The following is a 21975-nucleotide window of genomic DNA, read 5'->3' on the forward strand; positions in this document are numbered from 1 at the left end:
ATTGAATGAATATTCCAAAACATCTGAAGACCCAAAGGTTCCTCTTTCATCCTAATCTATAAGGAACATTCATATTATCTCACACACCTTTGATACCCTATTCTTTCCCATGATTCACCTCACTATTCTGTAAATATGAATAGATATTTTAAGCTTTTGCCATTCCTAATCCAAATTGATTGAGACCAAAATTGGGTTTTTTTTAAAAAAAATTGGAATATTTGTATATACATAAGGCAATATTCAAAATCTTGGAAATGGCACCTCAGTCTAAACATGAAATACATTTATGTTTCATATGCACCTTATATGCATAACTTGAAACCTGAATATTTTAAACAATTGGGCACATGAAACAAAGTTTGTGTACATTTAACTATGGAACAAATTTAGAATTTGGAGCATTTTGTATTTTTGGTTTTTGAATAGGAGATATTAAGCATTTTCAATAATTTGAATAGGTAGTCAGTCATCCTTTTAAATTATCAGACTTTTGCTTTTTTAATACAGCGCTATTTATTTGAATTATAATATAATTATGAATTATGTTAGTATATAGAATACCTGTAAAAATCATGGCACAAATTCTTAGCACCACTATGGTCGATAACTATATCAACACAGGTTTCAGGAGCCCTAAACTGAGTATTGGAAGTTACTTTTCAACAGCATCTGGACCACATTATTACCACGCTATGCTTGATTGAAATGGGAGTAAATGCAATAACCTACTTTCTTCCAAAAATCAGGACTCAATTTAACATATTGCCTAGCTCAAAACACACTAAAGTCAACATGAAAATAGAATTAAATTATACATAACATTACAATACACACATTAATGATAGTCATAAAACAGTAAAAACAACAGTATTTCCAGGACAAAAATAATAATATTAATAATAGTGTAGGAATAGGGCCCTCTGGTGGTGCAGCGGGTTAAACCACTAATCTGCTGAACGGTTTGAATCTGGGGAGAGGGGTGAGCTCCAGCTGTTAGCCCCAGCTTCTGCAAACCTAGCAGTTCGAAAGCAAGCAAATGTGAGTAGATTAATAAGTACCTCTCTGATCAGAAGGGAACTGCGCTCCATGCAGCCATGTCTGCCACATTACCTTGGAGGTGTCTATGGACAATGCCGGCTCTTCAGCATAGAAACGGAAGATGCATACTTTCACATAGACTGTCACACAGATGCTTCTTTCCTTTTGCTGTGGGAAGCAGAGTCATCCCCTTTGCACCTTGGGATTTTACAACATATATAGCTGTCATTGCTGTCTGGCTTTGATAGAAAGCCATCATAATATTTCCATATACAGTTGTTTGCAGATTCTAGGGACAAGCTCCTGGACAGTATTTACTATATTCTTGGCCTGCTTGCTTCCTTAGGCAGTGTTGCAAAATTTGAGTAATCTTTCCTTACTTCTTCTCAGAAGGTGAAGTTCATCGATGCTTTTTTTTATTTCATGACGACTTTGGCTTACTTCCTAGACAAAATTTTTGAAACCTTACTACATGCTATTGAAAAGCTCTGAGGCACTCACAGGGTGCCTGTAAAGACCACCCAGTTGTTTCTTGGACACATGTTTTCTACTATGACAATTACACTGACTGCAAGGTTCAGGATGTGCCTTCTACAGGCATGGTGTCTGTCTTGGTTGGATATCCTGACAGATTCACTTCACATTCATTTCACCGTACCAAGGAATGTTCATTGATCTCTAGAATGGTGACTCAGTTTTTAAAATGTCTAGGCCGGCATGCCTTCGTTCTTCAACCAAAGGTGTCACTTTCAGTGGAAGCTTCTTTGGAAGGTTGGGGATAGATGGGGGTCACATGAAGAAAGGCTTCTATAAAGAGCAGGTGGACCAAAAAAGAAAGATTGATCCACATCAATGATCTAGAGATGTTAGTAGTGGAGAAAGCATTCCATGCCTTTGATGCTCTCTTACAAGACAAAGTCATTCAGATTGTTACCAACAACACAGCAAGAATATATTATTTGATCAAGCAAGAAGGAACACCCTACTTTGCATCACACTATTGGAACTGGTGTATCTTCAGAAAAAATCTCTATTTCAGTGATCCACTTTCCAGGAGAAGATAATTTTCTGACGGTTGCCCTGAGTTGATCCTCAGATTTGTGCCACAATTGGATGCTCCATTCTGACGTATTACAGATGATCTTTTGAATTTGGGAGTCTCTTCATCACAACCAAGAATAAGCAGTGTTGAGAGTTCTTCTCTAGGAGTCTTTGGGGAAGTTGTATGACCTTAATAATAATAATAATAATAATAATAATAATAATAATAATAATAATTTTATTACCTGCCACTCCCCACAGCTTGAGGCGGGTCAACACAGTTAAAACACATGATTTCCTGTCGTAGTTAACTGTGAATCGCACATTGTGGTATCCCTGCGCCAGCGCAGGCCAGCTTCGGAACCTTCTAGAAAGCTCAAAGAATTGTATCCCCCTCGTGGCTCCACCTCCCCCTCCTCGAGTATATAAGGCCCTACGTGGAGCCCGCCCTCCATCCTCTTTTTTTCCGCCGTTAGCAGACAGCTAAATCGAACCTACCCAGTTGTCATGCCCCCACCGCCCCCCCTAACTATAATAATAGGCTACAGGCCTTTTATAACAGGTGGGCCAGCATCACCACGGACAAGTGGGTGCTTTCTATCATTCAGAATGGTTATGCAATTGAATTTCAAAGTATCCCGCAGGTGGGCAGGGTGAGGAGTACCGCCCCTTCGGAGGCGCTACTCTCCGAGATTGACATTCTCTTGGGGAAGGGCGCTATTTCACCTGTTGCAGTTTCAAGTTTCCCTTCATGTTTTTTCTCGCGTTATTTCATAGTTACGAAAAGGGGCGGCGGCTTCAGAGCGATTATGGATTTAAGAGACCTAAATAAAGCAATCTTTCCAAAGAAATTTCGTATGGTGACGCTGTCGTCTATCATGCCCCTCATACCAGAGGGCGCATGGTTCGCCACTGTAGACCTACGAGACGCATATTTCCACTTGTCAATAGCACCTCACCACCGCCGGTTCTTAACATTTATGGTGGGCAACAGAGCCTTCCAATACAATGTCCTCCCGTTTGGACTTAGTACCTCGCCCAGAGTATTTACAAAGTGCATGGCGGTGGTAGTAGCACATTTACGAACTCAGGGAATAGTCGTTTATCCATACATTGACGACTGGATTATTATTGGAAGATCCGCTTCCCAACTACAAAAACATGTGCATATCACTTTGTGTCTCCTGCAGTCCTTGGGCCTGGTCGTCAACGTGGAGAAGTCCTCCTTGGAACCATCCCGCAGCATCCTGTTCATTGGCGCATTCCTCGACGCAGTGACGCGCAGGGCTTATCTTCCACCGGAACGGTTCTACAACCTACAGGTGCAGGTGAAGTCGGCCCTGGATTCTACCACAGTGTCGGCCAAACAGGTCCAGACACTCTTGGGTTACATGGCCTCCACTACAGCGGTGACGCCCTTTGCACGCTTGCGCATGTGCCCCCTCCAGTCATGGTTTGGGTCAGTCTTCAACCCTATCAGGGATTGTCCCAAACTCAGGTTTATACTACCCAGGGAGGTCAGTATGTCCCTAGTATGGTGGCTACAACCCCAATTTGTTTGCTCGGGCCTTCCGTTCCAACTCCCATACCCCACCAGAGTGGTTACGACAGATTCGTCACTGACTGGATGGGGCGCCCACTCACAGGGACTGGTAGCACATGGGAAATGGTCTCCAGAAGAAGCCACCCTCCACATAAACGTTCTGGAGCTGCTGGCCGTAGAAAGAGCGCTAAAATCATTCGAAGGGCTCGTTCTCGGCCAGGTCGTTCAGGTGTTGACAGACAACACAACTGTCGTCTTCTACCTGAACAAGCAGGGAGGCACACATTCCCCCCAACTATTGAAACTAACGTTGAACATCTGGAAATGGTGCATTCAGAGACAGATATACCTATACGTTACCCATCTCCTGGGCCAGGAAAATTCATTGGCAGACACCCTGAGCAGAAATCCGTTAGGTCACCACGAGTGGTCGCTTCACCCCCTGGAAACGACCAGACTTTTTCGTCTTTGGGGGTACCCTCTGGTCGATCTGTTTGCCACCAACGACAACAAGAAATGCGAGGTGTTTTGCTCGAGGCTACCAGTTCCCAGGGAACAGGGATGCCTGGGAGATGCGTTCCTCAGGCAATGGGGAGGGGGGCTGGCATATGCATTTCCCCCCTTTCCCCTCCTCATGAGAGTGGTGGCGAAACTACAAAGGGACAACGCTTATTGCATTCTGATCACTCCATGGTGGCCTCGCCAGCCGTGGTTTGCCCCTCTGCTACAACTCTCGAGAGGGAACCACATGAGACTGGGGAAGAGAGTCGATCTTCTAACATCCCAGGAGGGCCAGGTGTTGTACCCGGATGTTCATCAGCTGAAATTGTCGGCATGGTTAGTTCTGCCCCAGGGACAGATAGGGTCATGAATCTTCCCCAGAGTGTCAGACAAATTATCGAAGCTGCACACAGACCCTCTACTAAGCGATCATATCTATTTAAATGGGCGCGTTTTAAGGAGTTTGCTAGGGCTAGGAACCAAGAACCGGAGGTCGCCCCTATTTCCACAGTTCTGGAGTTTCTGTCTTCACTCTATGATGCAGGACTTTCTAATTCTTCTCTAAAATGTTACCTCGCAGCCATTTCGTGGTTTAGGAGGAAAATGGGACTGCCGTCATGTTTCTCTGACCCACTAGTCAAGTGGTTTTTGAGGGGTTTAGGTAATGTTAGACCGGCTGTAGCCCCAATTGCACCTTCTTGGGACCTTGAGCTGGTTCTCTCGGCTTTGATGAAACCTCCTTTCGAACCTTTGGCTACTGCAGAGCTTGGGCCTCTTACATGGAAAGTGGCCTTCTTAGTGGCTATTACATCTGCCAGACGAGCTAGTGAACTTTGTGCACTTAGAATAGATCCTCCTTATCTCAAATTTCACAAGGATAAGGTGGTTCTTCGCACGGATGTAGCGTTTCTACCTAAGGTAGCCACAAGGTTCCACATGTCTCAGGAGGTAATTCTTCCGGCATTTTTTCAGAACCCGGAGACTACTATGGAGAGGGCTCTGCATTCTCTCGATGTGAGAAGGGCTTTAGCCTTTTACATGCAAAGGACTGCTGACTTCAGACAATCCCCAAGGTTGTTTGTTAAGTATCGAAGGGACACTAGGGGTGTCCCAGTTTCCTCTCAACGATTGTCAGCATGGATTGTTTCTGCTATTCGTACATCTTATAGATTAGCAGGCAAGGAACTACCCCGTCAGGTTAAGGGCCATTCGACGAGGGCTGTAGCAGCCTCTACAGCGTTTATGAAGGGCATTCCCTTAGAGACGATTTGTAGGGCTGCTATTTGGGCTTCTCCTTCCACTTTTGTTTCCCACTATAAGTTGGACTGTGTGTCGAGAGGAGAAGCGAGATTTGGTAGAGCGGTGCTGTTTTCGGCAGTGGCATGAGCCCGCCAACCGTTGTATAGCTCGCTAGTCTACCACAATGTGCGATTCACAGTTAACTACAACAGGAAATGGAAGGTTGCTTACCTGTAACCGTGGTTTCCTGAGTAGTTACCTGTGAATACGCACATACCCTCCCTTCCTCCCCTCGAGTTCATGCCACTTCCTCTATCAGCTTTTACGGCGGAAGAGGATGGAGGGCGGGCTCCACGTAGGGCCTTATATACTCGAGGAGGGGGAGGTGGAGCCACGAGGGGGATACAATTCTTTGAGCTTTCTAGAAGGTTCCGAAGCTGGCCTGCGCTGGCGCAGGGATACCACAATGTGCGTATTCACAGGTAACTACTCAGGAAACCACGGTTACAGGTAAGCAACCTTCCAATACTACATTCTACAAACCTACATTAAAATTCAGTTCATAAAAGATACTGCCTTCCTGTTTCACTGGGGAGGTTCCATGGTCTTTACCTTCCAGTAATTCCTATTCATAATCAGGGTGAGATCAATGTTCCAGATCAACAACCCAAAATGCATCCTCATAAAGCTATGGTTCCTGAGACAACTCTGGTTTGCTCCACTTCTCCATCAGTCTCATAGCACCTATGTTGAGCTTTAATACCAGTTAGATCCTCTGACCATCCACGAGAGGCATGAGGTATCAGGATCTGGATACTTTCAAGATAATGACACAATTCAAAAAACTATTGCTACAGTGCATAGGGCTTCTTAAAATTCCTCCACATAGAAATGGTTCTTTTTTGTTGACCAGAGAGATTTCTAAATATTTCTCAATGGGGCTTAGAACTAGCGTTGTCCCAGCTCTCTTGGAAACACTTCAAACCAATGGTTTCCTGTGACCCTAATTTACTTACTTGGAAGATGGCTTTCTTGGTAGTGATTATTTCCCCTAGAGTTTATTAGTCTTACTTTTTTTTTATCCAGACAAGATCGTTGTCAGATAATCCTTTTTACAAAGTTGCGTCTTTAATTTCATATCAGCCGAAACACTACTGTCTGAATTTATTTGGAATCCTACTACTGACTCTACAAAGTGGTATTTTATTGAAAGTATTATATACCAAGATGGATTAGACTCTGAAAGAGGAGGTGTGAAATTTGAGGGAAGGAGCAGCACTAATTTAATATATGTAGATGACATCCTACTACTTGCAGGAAATAGCAAAGACATGGAAATACTACTGAAGAAACGTACGAAACTCAAAGGCAGATTTAAAGTTGAATATCAATTGTAAAGAATTGAAAGCCAAAATCAGGATTGTCCATGTCATCGTATTTGTCATTTCTATGTATGGTTGGAAAAACTGGACAGTGAAGAAAGTTGATATAAAGAAAATCAATTTATCCAAAATGTGCTGCTCATGACTTCTATGGATATCATGAATTACTAAAAAGACAAATGAATGGGCCCTAGAGCAAATCAATCCTGAACTGTCCCTAGAATCCAAGATGACTAAGTTGTGATTGTCATACTTTGGACACATTGTGAAAAAACTTGACTCACTAGAAAAGACAATAATGCTTGGTAATGCCAAAGACAGTAGGAAAAGAAGAAGACAACATTACAGGTGGATGCATTCAAGCAAGAAAGCCACAAACCTAAAATGTGATAGATCTGTGCAGTTCTGTTGATGATACGCTGCGTTGAAGTTCTGTCATTCATAGGGTCACTAGAATTTGAGGTCGATTTGATGGCAATTAGCAACAATTTCACTTCTGTTATTGAAGAAATGCAACAGATCAGATATCACTAACTTGAAGTCATCAAATTCTGAGATGCATACTTTTCTAGGAGTGAGTGCCATTACATTAATCAGAATGAATTCTGAGTAGACATACTGATTTATTCCAAAGATTGTGTATGGATCCATGTAGAACTGACAAGTTGACCACTAAGACCCAACAACATATTATTGTAGAGAGTAGTGGCCAGGTCTTCTAGTGTTTGTATGTTTAGTTGAAAATGCCAGGATCAACTCCAGCCCATTATGCTGCAGATTGTATTTCCATTCTGCTGCTTAGCATAGTTAGTTAACAAACAAACAAACAACAAAACAAATCCAGTGAAGCACAGTGAGGCAACTTGATACATCAAGATTTAGCTCAGGATAGATACTGCTTTTGGACCAAAAGGTTGACCAAAATTAGTTTGTTATATGTTGTTTTTATTGTCAAATAAGTCTTAGGATTTTAATGTATAAACATTATAATAAAACATTTATAACTTTTTAAAAAAATAAACCATTGAGTTTAGATTTTTCTTGGCAAGTCCCTCCCCCCAATAAGACTATGCACACTGCTTCAAATCCTGTGATATAGACCGATTACCAACCTTTTCCTACACATTTGAATTATTTGTATACTGATGTGATGGGAAATAGTCACAATGACACATTTTCATAATATTCTATACAATTTTTACCTCAGGGTACTCCATGTGATCTTTATTCAAAAGTACATTTTAACAGTAGAGGCGGAATAGAGCATAGCTTTTGTGCTCAGCATTTTTGAATATACAATGTTAAAGCTGTGCCAGAGGTTCTTAACCTGTGGCTCATGGTACTCTAGGAAGTTCATGAATTGACTTCAGGGGGTATTTGAACCAGATTTTGGGGGAAGATTGTTCCATACTCTTTGTTTTATTTTAAATTTTTATCTTGAATTGTGCTGTGTGTCAGATTTTTCAGTGCATCTTCTAAACGAAGCAAATACTTATTGTTTAGGCTGTGCAAGGTCGTTCTATTACACAGCAAGATAGAGACTTGCGTGTTGATTTGGGTTTTCGAGGAATGCCAATGACAGAGGAGCAGAGGCGACAGTTTAGTCCTGGTCCACGTACAACAATGTTTCGTATTCCAGAATTTAAATGGTCCCCAATGCATCAGAGGCTACTGACTGACCTGCTTTTTGCTTTAGAAACTGATGTGCATGTTTGGAGAAGGTAAGAGACCACACCTTATGTAATATTGTTATTTTTTTTTCTAGTTTCATGAGAATTCCATTTAGTGATTTTAGGAAATTCTCTCATGCTTCTTTGAGAGGAAGTGGCAAAGAGCCATCACTGTGATTTTCCTACTTAGGCATTCAAAAAGCTTGTTTGGTGGGAACAAGGAAGAGGGCCTTTTTGGTGGCTGCTCCCAGACTCTGGAACACCCTCCCTAGAGGGACCAGGGTCCCTTCTACACTGCCATATAAAATCCAGATTATCTGCTTTGAATGTGGATTTTGTAAGGCAGTGTAGAAGGAGCCTTGAATGGGCCTATCCCTGCTTGGGAATTACAAGGGGCAGGCTACTGGGGATGGTGTGAGTGTAGTTTTAAACTAATTTTAATTGTATTTTATTTTTTATGCTTCATGACACAAAGATTATATATATATTTGAATTGGACTAAAATTTCTAGATGTATACATGAATATATACAATATTTATTTGTGAAGTTGTTAAAATATTTATATTTCATTTTATTGCTGAAAGATCTTAGGGCAGCTTACAATAAAATAAATTTAAAATGATAAATAATGGCAATAATTTTTAAAAGAATGCAAATATATTAAATTAATTAAATACCAGAAATTTTGCTGCTAAATACTACTCACTATGAGGTACAAGATGGAACTGAGTGCCACTCCACAGCTTAATGGCCATGGTGCTGAGCAGTAGTCTCAGAATGCAACTGTCTGGAATCAATCCTGCATATAGGAACATAATCACTGTTGTATGTTTCCTCCTACTCCCACCCGACAGCTAATCCATCAAGATTCCAGGATCAATGGTATCAAAAGGCTCTGAGAGATCAGCATTTATGCTACCACATTTATGCAACCTCTGATAAAGTACAACTACCTGCACAACTATTTTTTGATTAGGTCACAATTATATCCAGTATATATTTATTTAGAGAGCAGCTTTTCAATTATATTTTAGAAACTATGAGGGCAAGGGAAATGGAAAATTTGACATAAAGATAAATAAATTACATGTTTTGACTTAACAGATATGTTCCCAAACATTGCATAGAATTGCATGAGGGAAGAGGCTTTGCTGATGGTAGTAGTATAACTGATACGGTCTTCCAACTCATTAAGGTTTTGGCTGAGCAGCCGGATGAAATACCCTTCCAAGGTCACTAATAGCAAGGTGTCTTTTAATGAGTGGGACACATTTGTGCATGTGTCTACTTCTGATCCTGACATATTTTCTTGCTTCAAACTGCTTCCAAATCTCAACTTGTTGTTGAAGATCAATCATTCCAGAAGGTCTTCATTTCTCGCAGGTAGTAATTTTAGTTAGCCACAGGAGCCAGCCAAACTTCATAGTGCCCTGTTGGAAGCTAAACAATCTTTTTGAATTGAAATGGTAAAAGTAACAGACATGCATTTTATAAAGGCACTAGCTGTACCTGCCACACATTGCTGTGGCCAACCTTCCCTACCTCATTCTTTCCTTCTTTCTTTCTCTCCTTCTTTCCCTTTTTTTCATTCCTTCTCTCCTTCCTTCTCTTCCTCTTCCCTTCTCCCCTCCCTTTCTTTCCCTTCCCCCTTTTCCCCTTTCTTCCTTCTCTACCTATTCTTGGACTACAACTTCCAGCAGTCCTCCTAATCGATCTACCTACCTACCTACCTATCAATCTCTATCTAATCTATCTATCTGGAGGATTGCTGGGAGTTGCAGTCCAGGAATAGGAAATTGGAAATATGCAGGGATTGGGATGCTCTCAAAGAGATCCAAGGAGAAGAAAGCTTGGATCTTGGAAGAGGTGCATTTGGATCATCCTCCTCTCCTAAAGGGCCTGGGAGCTGTAGTATGGAAGAGAGTGTGGATATACTATTGTGTGTGTGTTTTTTTGGCCAGGGGAGTCATTTTTGCAAATGTGCTGTAGCGTCTCCCCCCCCCTTTTTTTTGGCTTTTTAAGTCCCTTCTGCTGTGTCTTTCAGTGTTTTTATGAGTGATGGTTACTTGTTGGCCTGATAGGTGTTTTGTGTCCAAATTTGGTGTCAATTCGTCCAATGGTTTTTGGGTTATGTTAATCCCACAAACAAGCATTACATTTTTATTTATATAGATTATAAGATAGCCAGAATTCTGTTCCTAAATACATTTATGGAAACTCCCTACATAGGTATTGAATAACAACTGTTTTTCAGAAACATGCTCCCTGAGGTCAAACCTTAGGTGTTGTGCAGTCATTTTGACGCATAACTGTTAATGGTATACTCCTAGTTTGGCTTTGTTGATATAAAAATTGTGAAGAAAGGTGCATGATGAATCTGGAATTTCAGTCTTGCCTATGGAAGGAAGAGTGGGTTTTAGCTGTTCACCTAATTTTATGCGGGTTGATGTGTAATCAAAGGTTGTTTTCTGTGATTGCATCCAAATAATAGCTGAGCTACAACATAAATGTTTAATATAGGTAGACATTTAAAATGACATTGAAATACACTATATGATAAAAAAAAATCAAAAACACAGCAAAATCTCTGGATTGCTTAAGGTTATTAGCTAAATGAAAAAAAGAATGGTAATAGCAATAATAAAATATTACCTCACTACCTCTGAGGATGCTTGCCATAGATGCAGGCGAAACGTCAGGAGAGAATGCCTCGTCTAGACCATGGCCATATAGCCCGAAAAAACCTACAACAACCCAATAATAAAATAATCACAGCTAAAAAAATCGGGATAGAATAGTAAAATTATTTTAAAAACACAAAGAGCTAAAACATAAACCCAGAAGCAATTATAATATTCCAAATGATTTCCTGAAAAAGAAAAATATAAGTGACTTTCATTATGCTAATACATATTTATAAATAGATTATTGCTTTTGGTGAATATGTATCTTTGGTCAAAAAGAAACAAGCTTACTAGATCATTTCTTTTAACCGGAATAGAATTAGTTCTTTGTCTCTCTGACATTATGATTTAATTAGGTGTATGGAGCAGATTTGTGAAGAGAAAATATGAAATATTAGCTTTTGTGAATATATATGCAATGAACCTTACAATTTTAAAAAAATGATTACTTGGCTTGTGTGTTTTGAACTTTGTAATAGTGACTTCACACCTTTTCTGATCTGCTTTTTTCTTTTTGATGTCGTTTTTTGTAGCCATTCTACAAAGTCTGTTATGGATTTTGTCAACAGCAATGAAAATATTATTTTTGTACATAATACCATCCACCTCATTTCTCAAATGGTAGACAATATTATCATTGCCTGTGGAGGAATTCTACCTTTGTTGTCTGCAGCAACATCTCCAACTGTAGGTACAATATTTCCATCTAGTGGATAAATTGTAAATTGCATATTGAGGAGCATGTGTTGATATTATACTTTCATATACTTTTTCTAAAAAAAAGAAAAAAATGCAGAATTAAAAAAAACTCATTCTTTTAAACTGTTGTCTATAGGGGAATGTTATACACTTCATTTGTGTCCAAAAATCCTCAAATACAACACAATCTCTCTGTCATTTCACCATATTTTCTTTTATGAAAAACACTTTCTCTTCAAGGACGGGGAAGTTTGTGAATATTATTTACCACTCTAACTGATCAGTTTTTCATTCCAGTATGACTAGATCCACTGAATGAAATGAAACCTGATTAATATTTTAAATGTAAATCCCACTGAATAACTGATTATACTTTAATTGGGACTCATAATTGAATTGTAATTAAATTATTTTATGGTCTGACCCAGGAAAGAAAACACTCTTGGCCTTTAATTTGTTTTGCTGTTAAGGGTGTGATCAATAGTCTTTATCATAATAAAGGAAAATGTGTTTCTTGGGAAACTTGCACTAACATTTCCTGGTGATAAAAATTCCTGAACTTAAAATATCCAGAGACATGTGAAAATAAAAGCTGGTTTTCTTCATCTTTACCTAATGTGCCAAATAATGTAATGAAATTTGATTTTATAAGTAAAGGCTGGGTGGAAGATAGATTGCATACTTAAAAAGCAATTATAAAGTACACTGTTCAGCTTGCTGCACAGGAAGAACTGGCTTACCATGGAGTAAGAGGTTCTCCTTACATTTGTAGAGGAATGTGCAATAGCATGAAGGAGGACTGTTGATGAATTTTCCTTTTGAAAGGTCACCAGTGTGTTATTTTAAGCACTCCCAATGAAAGTGTGATTTTTCTTTATTTAAACAGCAAATCATTCTAGTATCATAAACTACTTTTGAAAATCTTCTGTTTAGGTTCAAAAGTGGCCTGAGACACATGTAGTTCTAATAAGAATGCATGTCTAGTTACACATTTTTGGGGGGATCATAGGTTTTGAAATTTGCTTGAAAATGTAGGAACATTCCAAAGTAAACAAGCTGCTAAGTGGGTAATGAATGTTGTTAGATGATGTTTTCTTAGCCAAATTACTGACACAGTACATTTTGTAGTATTGCACATGATCTGTGAATGTGCTGCTGTGGCAGTTTTGCCTTGTTGAAGAGAATAGTCTTTGGGAAATGATTCATAACATGCTGTAAAGTTCAGCTGTTGCTGTGACATGTTTAAAGTTGTAACAGTGAAAATATGAAAACCAGAGGACTCTGTATTTCAAAATGTGTGATAATGGTACCCAACTTAAATACATTCGATGTTAAATGCTCACGTGTAAGAGTGCAGTTGAGGTCAGTTGGTGGTGTTTGCAAATGCAGATGTTTTTTCATTGCATGAATGTTTTTAACATGCTGTGAAAAACCATGTGCATTTAAATATTCACAAACAATGTAGAATTTCAATTTTATTAATTCAACTTCCAATATTTACTGTCTTATATGTCTAATACATAACTTACTAATATTAGTATACTTAATAGTATATATTAAACAATAACGCATGCATTTTAATGTTTAATATTTAATGCTTTCACTTTTTAGATCAGTTCTGCAAATTAAAATATTTAACTTTTAAACTAAAATGTTTCATAATAGTAGCTTCAATTTGTCTTTTCATTTGACTGTAATTTTTCTTTTTCTTTTTGTTATATTCTGTTGTCTGCTTTGTCTGTTTCATGCCAAGGGTTCTAAGGTTAGTATATTCACACAAATTTCAGTTCATAGATTTTGGAATTTACTTTATTTTTTGCTTATTTTCATTTAGTCAGTCTTCTAAAATGAAATGAACAATATTTTATATATACTTTGAAATTATTTGTACTTGCTATATCATAATTATGTTTCACTAAAACTAGAGATAACATCTACCAAAAAAAGTGTCACATGCAGTTATTTGATTCATGCATCAAAATATGGGACTATCTACTGTTCACTTTGCACTTCTATTGTGCTTCTTCTCACAAGATTTGGGTAGGGCAGTACTACTCTCAAGTGGTAGTCCATGGACAAGTAATGGCCCCTAGCGCATTAGCGGCTGATCCCCAAATAGTTTCCAGGAAGGAGAGAAATTGGTTTTTAGTGAGCACCTACATGACATGTTGGAGGGAAACCCTGCCAGTCTACCACATCAAATAGTTTAAAACACCAAAATTATCTGGATTAATGTGTGAGCAATACATGTGGGTTAATCCATAGTGCTAAAAGATCAGGGAAAGAGTCTAAAGCGTAGAATTTCAATTAACTGGGAAAACTGTTGTTTTGCAGTATTTGTATACTGCCCTTCTCAACCCCAAAGGGGACTCAGGGCAGTTCACAGTGGTGGCAACAATTCAGTGCCATTGATAAAATACAGTATAAAACATCAAAATTGACCCTCCCCTGATAACAAGTATAAGTTGTTAAGTCCCACTTATGCTTATCCAGATGTTCATTTCAAAATGTTTTAAAGTTGTTTGTCTGCATCTCTACCAGTGCTACTCTTCTTATAGCAAAAACAATTTTAGTGTTCGTTGCACCTTAAAATGTATCAGGTCTGTTATCACCAAATAAGTCAGAAATGAAAGCACACAACAGCAAACTTAATTTTTGGTATGTTTATACTGAGTACTTTGTAAATGTAAGTTATAATAGAGTTTAATATAATATATTTCAGTATGATTGCAGCAGGGATGGGCAAGGTGCAGCCCACATGGGCCCTTTTTGTGGACCTTGGGTTCACCTAGGGGTCCAAACAAAATGTATTTACTCCAGAATGCCCCCAAATGCAATCTAGGGAGTGTGGATCATATTCCCGTCACATTTGGAGCCCTCAGATTGAAAACTATTTTTGGGAAATTATTCCTGAAATAATTGTTTCTCTCGAAATTTCCCCAAATGTCCAGTAGGGGGCAAGTGGTACCTTTCCACCACATTTTGCAGCATCCTTTGGACAATTTAAGCCTGGAGAGGCCTTTTTTTAAAAACAGAAAGTAAACAGGAAAAGGTTTCTGTTGGAGTCCTGTTCAGAAATTATTTCCTGGATCTAAAACATGACTTCATGTCCCTTAGATTTTTGATTGTGTGTGTGTGATTTTAAAATGATCATACAAAGAAAGCTTGATTTTACTAATATGATCACTCAGGAATGATCTCCATAATTCCCCTTGGAAATTGTTGTTCCAAATAATTTAATTGTAATTTCATTTGCACATGCTCTTTTAGATTACTTTGAAAAACCATTGCATGAAATATGTGTGTGTGAGAGTGAGAAATATGAATTCAAAGTGTTGTGACTTCTAAGACACTGACAAATCTATTGTAACCTACAACCCACTTTATCCGGTACATAAGAGCTCTCCTAGCTTAAATGCCAGACTTTATAGTCTGTTGTGGCGTTACAAGGAATGTTTCAGAGGGAGAACCAAGTCTTTTTTTTTTACAGTATTTATCATATTCTGCTCTTATTTCCTGTCATGAAGAAAGGGTCTCCAGTGGGTATCTTGTGTGTAGGGGTATTCCTTTAAAGTTGCTTACTCACTTATGCTGACCCCATGGATTTCATAGGATTTTCTGAGGCTTACGTAGCCATAAAATTGTGATTTCTTTTTCTCTGTCCCACACACCCACATTAATTTAATCTATAGGCTCATATACACACCACTCCTTTATTTTCTGACATAGAAACCTTATGTTACTAAATATAGCATGACATTATGAATTCATCTTCACTCATAGCCATTACCATATTGTTATTCAGTTCCTTTGCAGTTTCATCACAACTAAGCTGCATAAAGTAAATCAGTGAAATTTTGTACATTCGTGCTTTCAAATATGTAATACTTTTAGAGGTTTAATGTAATGATTTTCTTTTCAAGACTGAATTGGAGAATATTGAAGTAACTCAGGGTATGTCAGCAGAAACAGCAGTGACTTTCCTCAGCCGCCTGATGGCTATGGTTGATGTACTAGTATTTGCCAGCTCACTAAATTTTAGTGAAATTGAAGCTGAAAAAAACATGTCTTCTGGAGGCTTAATGCGACAGTGCCTAAGGCTTGGTAAGTTTGCATGGAGAACAGCTCAGTGCATTAAATAATTACTTACAGATCAATGGAATGAGGCCACAGTGAGAAAAAAACCCAACGTACATGTGGAATCTGACCTGGTTTTTATTCTGATGAAACAACTTTGTCATATTTTCCATTAACATGGTAAAGTTGTTCAGAAATGTGGTCTTACAAGACAATATGGTTTATACATATTTTCACCAAGCCAGATTGCCTCCAAAATAGGACAAATTCTGATGTAGAAAAACTATTTTTCTTTGGAGAGTTGCTTCTGTTAAATACTTTCTCTGTAATGCCTCCCTTTTGAGGGTGTAATTTTTTTTTTGGAGAAACCTCAAAATCGAAGCCATGGAGAGCTCAGAATATATGCATTTTTCATTCCAACTGTCATTAATTGTCCAGTGGTAATTAACAGTAATTTGTCGATATGTTAATCTCCATTGCATAATAATTCATCACTGATATATGTAGTTTTGATCAGTAAATTGCATCATCATCCAGCAATAGCAAGTATTTAGCTTAGTAGTAGGATTGGTTTTATTCCAAAGCATTTTAAAAAGTTGAACCATTTTAGTATGCACTGAAAAAGCAAAAATGAGACACTCAAAAGGAAGATCCATTTTATGACAAAAGATGTAAGGATTCCGGTATTGAAGGTAGTTTAGACATTAATGATTATGCTTATTAGTGCTATTAATGGACTCTTTGTTGCAGAAAAAGAATAACTAGTTAGCAAAAAACATCCTCTCAAACTTAACATTTCATCTATGACAACCTCTTGGACATCCTAAAACAAACAGGAGAGTAATTCACACAATCCCTTTTGCATCATTTGTTGCCATCATTTCCACAGTATACTGTTTAACAAAAGGGAATAATAAATACCTTGATAGAAGACAGTTTTTCAGCTGGAATTTGTTCGTTTGTTTTTTTTAAACAACACAACCAGATTTTTTTTCTTTTTAAAAAATTAATTGATTTTTAGCCTTGAGGTATGGCTAAGGGTGGCAGTGGCATTGCAAGAACCTTTTCAAGTTTGTATTCAACTTGAAGTTTATATTTAATCACTTGGTTCGAACACTCTTAAATCTTTTGATGGGTTTGTTTACATCACCATGTTCTTTAGCAGTTCTTATCTAACTCTTTAGCATTTACTTCATTTATTTCATGCTTGTATGTAAACTTCTCAGTATTGGACCACTGGGCCATCCACCACAACACTGGGCACTATGGAATTGGGACAGAACTAGCTCTCCAAAGTATCCTGAAAAGCTCTGGGCTGTCTAATTGTTCAAGGATCAAATCTTAGACCATTTGTATCCAGCACTATTTGTGGTCCTTCAGTTGCAATTAGAGATCTAAAAGAACACAGATATTATGATATAGTTATTTCACAGTGCCATTCCCATTTTATTAATGCACAGAAATTGATTATTCTTTATTTTCTTTTTTTAGTTTGTTGTGTTGCTGTGAGGAATTGTTTGGAGTGTCGACAAAGGCAAAGAGATAGACTAAACAAATCATCATTAATCAGTGGTAAAACTCAGGAGACCCTCCAGGGAATAAGTGCAACTACTACTGCTAAGGTAAAGTATTATATCATTTTCATTTCATTTTTACAGTGCAAATTTATTTCTTAATGTTAATTACAATGTTACTCAGCAGTGATGATTTGTCACACTGGTAATATAGAATTTACTCTGCAGTGCAGTGCAATAACAGATTGCAGTGAAATAACAGATATGGAATATATGCAATGACTATGGAACAGCCCTGGACTATGATTATGGATGACGTGGTTTTAATATTGAATGTAATGTTTGTAAATGTTTAATATGTATTCGTTTTAATTTTAATCTTAATTTTAATGTTTATTGGAATTGCATGTTGCTTTAAGGCATTGAATAATTGCCTATGTGTAAGCCACCTTGAGTCCCCTTCGGGGTTGAGAAAGGCGGGGTATGAATATGGTTAATTAATTAATTAATTAATACTCTTTTTTTACTATTGTGTATATTTATGAATATATACACAGTAGTCTTTAAAATTACTCCTGATCATGACAGAGATCAGTCTTTAGGAAATATTCCATTTAGTCCTCCATACTTTAGCACTATGTGATTCTTACCATAACCTGAATTTCTGTTGACTTTCAGTTGATTTATCATAGTCTTTAGAACATCAAGGAAAGTTGAAAATGTAATTTTTAGAGAGAACAAGTTCAAGTAGATGCCCTTGTTCATCTGTGCTAGGTGTGTCTATCATTATGTTTATATATAATTTAATCAAATGTTGATAAATCTCATTTATACCTTTATATAAAGCAATAAATTGCTATGGTAGTAGACCTTATATTGACCCTTATCAAGTCTGTATGATGCTCATGTTGGGGTCTTAAGGGTTTTGTCATGTATATCTTATTTCTGTGTATCAGAGAATTTAGCAGTTGCCTCTCAAGTCTGTTATACTCAGAGCAATATAATTTTATAGCATAGGAAAAGGTTGAAATATAGGTTGATTACATGTTATTATAGTACTATAGTTATATTGGTAATCTATTAACTTACAGTTCCATATGTTATCTGTGAATCTAGACCATATAGTTTATTTATTATTTATTTAGAGTTCATCAGGGGAAAAAATCAATTTGACTGTTTCCTGCCTCAGTTTTACCAGGAAATGGAGGTAGCTATGCTCAGCAAATGAGCACCCTCTTTCTCCCCCCACCCCACAATATAATATAACAGACAGGAGTTCTTTCTCCCACCCTGGACATTCCACAGATATATAAACCCTACTTGTCTTGTTTCCAGCAGACCTCACAATCTCTGAGTATGCCTGCCATAGATGCAGGTGAAATTTCAGGAGAGAATGCTTCTGGAACATGGCCATACAGCCTGGAAACCTACTAATATAATATAATATTTAAAAACCATATATCATGTTACAAGTATTAAAGAAGTATTTTTGAGTTGTATAATTGTTTTGTGTCTAGACTCCACTGGAAAACGTTCCTGGTAATCTATCTCCTATTAAAGATCCTGATAGGCTTCTTCAGGATGTTGATATTAATCGTCTGCGAGCAGTTGTATTTCGTGATGTGGTGAGTACTTTTCTAAAAACATTCATGTCTGTGTTGTTTTTATCTGTCTGAATTGAAAAATCAGATATATTTCTAAATCTGTGATGCATCTTTTTATCTTAAAATAGTTTACATTTGATGTTCAGCATATATGAAGACACAAAACAGTTTCAAATACTATGGTGTTGGTCAGTAATATAAAATTGCAATTCTGTTGGTAAGGATGCCCATGAATGTGTTGGTTAAGATAGTCTCAGAAGTGGTGGTTGGTTTCTTCCCAGATGGTCATTCTGTTGAATTTTAAGATTTGTTTGGAGACCTCTCCCATAAACAGACACTCAGAATTGAGTTTGTTCTATTGCTATCACATGCTTGACTATTTTTAAGGGGAGAGAATAGTAGTGAGTTCTGAGTGAGAGGATGAAAATGAATCCATTCTATATTCCCATGAAGAAACTGCATTCCTTAGGGTCCCTTAAAATCCTAAGCCACCCTTTCTCATTCCACTATTTTAGTCCTAGGAGTGATCTTTTTTTCAGACAGAAAGATTGCCTCTGAATGGCTTTCCATCTTTTGAAAAAGGTTAAAATATTGGGGTCTCGTGTGCCCCAGTTCATCATCAAACTCCAGCATTTCCCACCCCACTTCTGGATAAAGTTTAGTGAGATTTCTAAACTGCCATGCTTGAAGGCTGCTTAAGAACAATTATGTTGAAGAAGAGTTGTTTTCAAGCACACATGCTTGTCTGATGACCTTATCAAAAAGGCCCATGGATACGTCCCACATCGGGGCAAATCCATGGGCTCCTGGTGGGGGGGGGGTGAGGAGAAGCCGCTGCCCCATGCCCTGCATCACCCACCTTACCTTGTCCCTTATCCCATGTGGGGAAGCATCGCCACCCAACTTCCCTCCATTGCAGGGAAGGCAACATGGGAGGGCTCTCACATTGCTGTGGCGGCAGCGTTTGCTGTTTTCTCTCCCTTTTCGGGACAGAGCATGATCAGAAGTGCATGCACATTGTGTGAAGGGCTCTGTGTCAAAAATGGTGGGGGAAGCAGTATATGATGGGCAAATTGGCCTGTCATGAGATAGTGAAACAGTTTATTGTGCTTTGCATTGTGTTGGGAACAATTAATTGTCGAGGAAGATGATTAGACTGAGCTTGGGTGAAGTAACTTTTGGGAAGCTACCTTGTGATGATGGTGAATAATACGAGGCGCAGTTCAGAAAAAGATGGAGATGATGTTGGTCAATAGAAATTGAACTGGAAATAGGGAGGTGATCTGTTCTGGATTGAGTTGTACATCCTCACTCAGTTAGGGAGGCTTGCAATTTCTGGACCTGACTGCACTCCTGAATGCCCATCTCATGACCATTACTATGACCAAGAGTGCTTTTATACAGATTTGTCTCAGTTGCATCCTTATTAGGTAAAAGCACTTCTGGCAAGCATCACACTTGTCTTGGTCAGATGGAGACTGGAAATGAGAGAATTGTGACAAACATATTTTATTGTATATTTCAATTATATTCAATTGCTTCTCTACAGGATGACAGCAAACAGGCACAATTTTTAGCTTTGGCTGTGGTTTACTTCATTTCTGTATTAATGGTCTCCAAGTATCGAGATATACTCGAACCACAACGAGAAACTGCACGATCTGGAAGCCAGGCAGGTAGAAATATCAGGCAAGAAATAAATTCACCAACAAGTACAGGTACTTCTGTTTTTCAGTTTACGTTTCAGTTATTTTTGAGGCTATAGATGTTTTATTAAAGAAATGTGATTACTTTTTTTAAATACCTGTTAAAACATGTTGGTTTTTTAATGATTTATTCAAGCTAAATTGCTCTGAAGATATTTGTTTTGCCTCTGTTCATTTTCATTCCTTGCATTATGTTGATTTTTGCTTTGGACTATTGGACACAGAGCATCAAAAGTCCTATAGGCTACATATATTGGACCCTCCTTTCCAGTTGTGTGTGTGTGTGTTTTTTTTTTTTTAGGAAAGATAATTGTTTCCCCATCTTTTGGGGCAAAATCAATTCAAAAAATAGCCTGTGTATTTTGAATTCAGCTTAGGCTTCTATTTTTTTATCAGACGGTCTAAAGCTCAACATAAGGTGCATACATAGTGTGTACAAAATCTCAGGATCAATGTTTGCCATCACCATCTAAGACAAAGACAAAGAAGAAAGGTAATCATGTATCAGGATATGAGAATGACTTTTGACTGCAGCTCTGAAGAGCCTTTGCCTTTTGAAGTGGAATTTACAGAACGAAATTGGCAGAACTAGATGGGTATAAGACTTCTTTCGTTCACTGAAAACTAAAGCAAGGTTTAACATTGATATAGTGAAGTATCTGTTTTCACAAGCAATGGGCAGTGATCAACATGTAGTGTGTCAATGGAATTATTTTCAAGATATAAGCAGAAATGTGAAAACTTCGCTGTCCTCATCAGGTTTTCTGTCTGGGATAAACCACCATCTAACTTAGTAACATTATACACAAATAAGGGAATCACTCCTATTGAGCATCTAGTAATGGGTTGCATAGACAATATGGACTATACTGTTCCCAGCATAGGATAGCCACTACATAACAATAAGATAGAATATCCAGTCACCTGAGTAAATATAAATCATGTGGGTCCTATATTGAGTACATATTAACTCCCTGACTTCATCATTGTAGTGGTGGTAGTCTAGCAGCAGCAGTTGTAATTCTAGACAGCAATGTTTGCTGGACTATGAAACTGAAATTGAGGAGAAAGTAAAAGAGGAGAATTGGATTTTGTACATTAGAGCCCTGTGAAGTTAGCTAGATTTTAATTGCTGGAAAATGCAGTGTTTTTGTCTAGTTAGTGGAAATTGAGGATTTTCTTCTATGAACATATGTGGGAAAAATAGAATTTACTTTGCTTCGATTTTCTAAGTCACTAGACCTTTTAATTCAATCTTTGTGGAAGTTGACCT

At 38.0% G+C, this 21975-nt stretch overlaps 1 protein-coding gene across 8 annotated transcripts in view; it reads left to right on the plus strand.

The window, feature by feature from the left end:
- NBEA (neurobeachin) overlaps positions 1–21975 on the plus strand; it is a 441541-nt gene that overhangs the window by 104066 nt on the left and 315500 nt on the right. For all 8 annotated transcript variants that reach the window (XM_060770825.2, XM_060770827.2, XM_060770830.2 and 5 more), the window contains exons 23-28: positions 8251–8468; positions 11636–11789; positions 15725–15905; positions 17370–17500; positions 18910–19017; positions 20546–20714. In XM_060770825.2, the coding sequence (XP_060626808.2) occupies positions 8251–8468; positions 11636–11789; positions 15725–15905; positions 17370–17500; positions 18910–19017; positions 20546–20714 (961 nt within the window). The remainder of the gene's footprint in view (positions 1–8250; positions 8469–11635; positions 11790–15724; positions 15906–17369; positions 17501–18909; positions 19018–20545; positions 20715–21975) is intronic.

The sequence above is a fragment of the Anolis sagrei genome, chromosome 3 (genome assembly GCF_037176765.1).
Source record: "Anolis sagrei isolate rAnoSag1 chromosome 3, rAnoSag1.mat, whole genome shotgun sequence".
Classification (NCBI taxonomy): Eukaryota; Metazoa; Chordata; class Lepidosauria; order Squamata; family Dactyloidae; genus Anolis; species Anolis sagrei.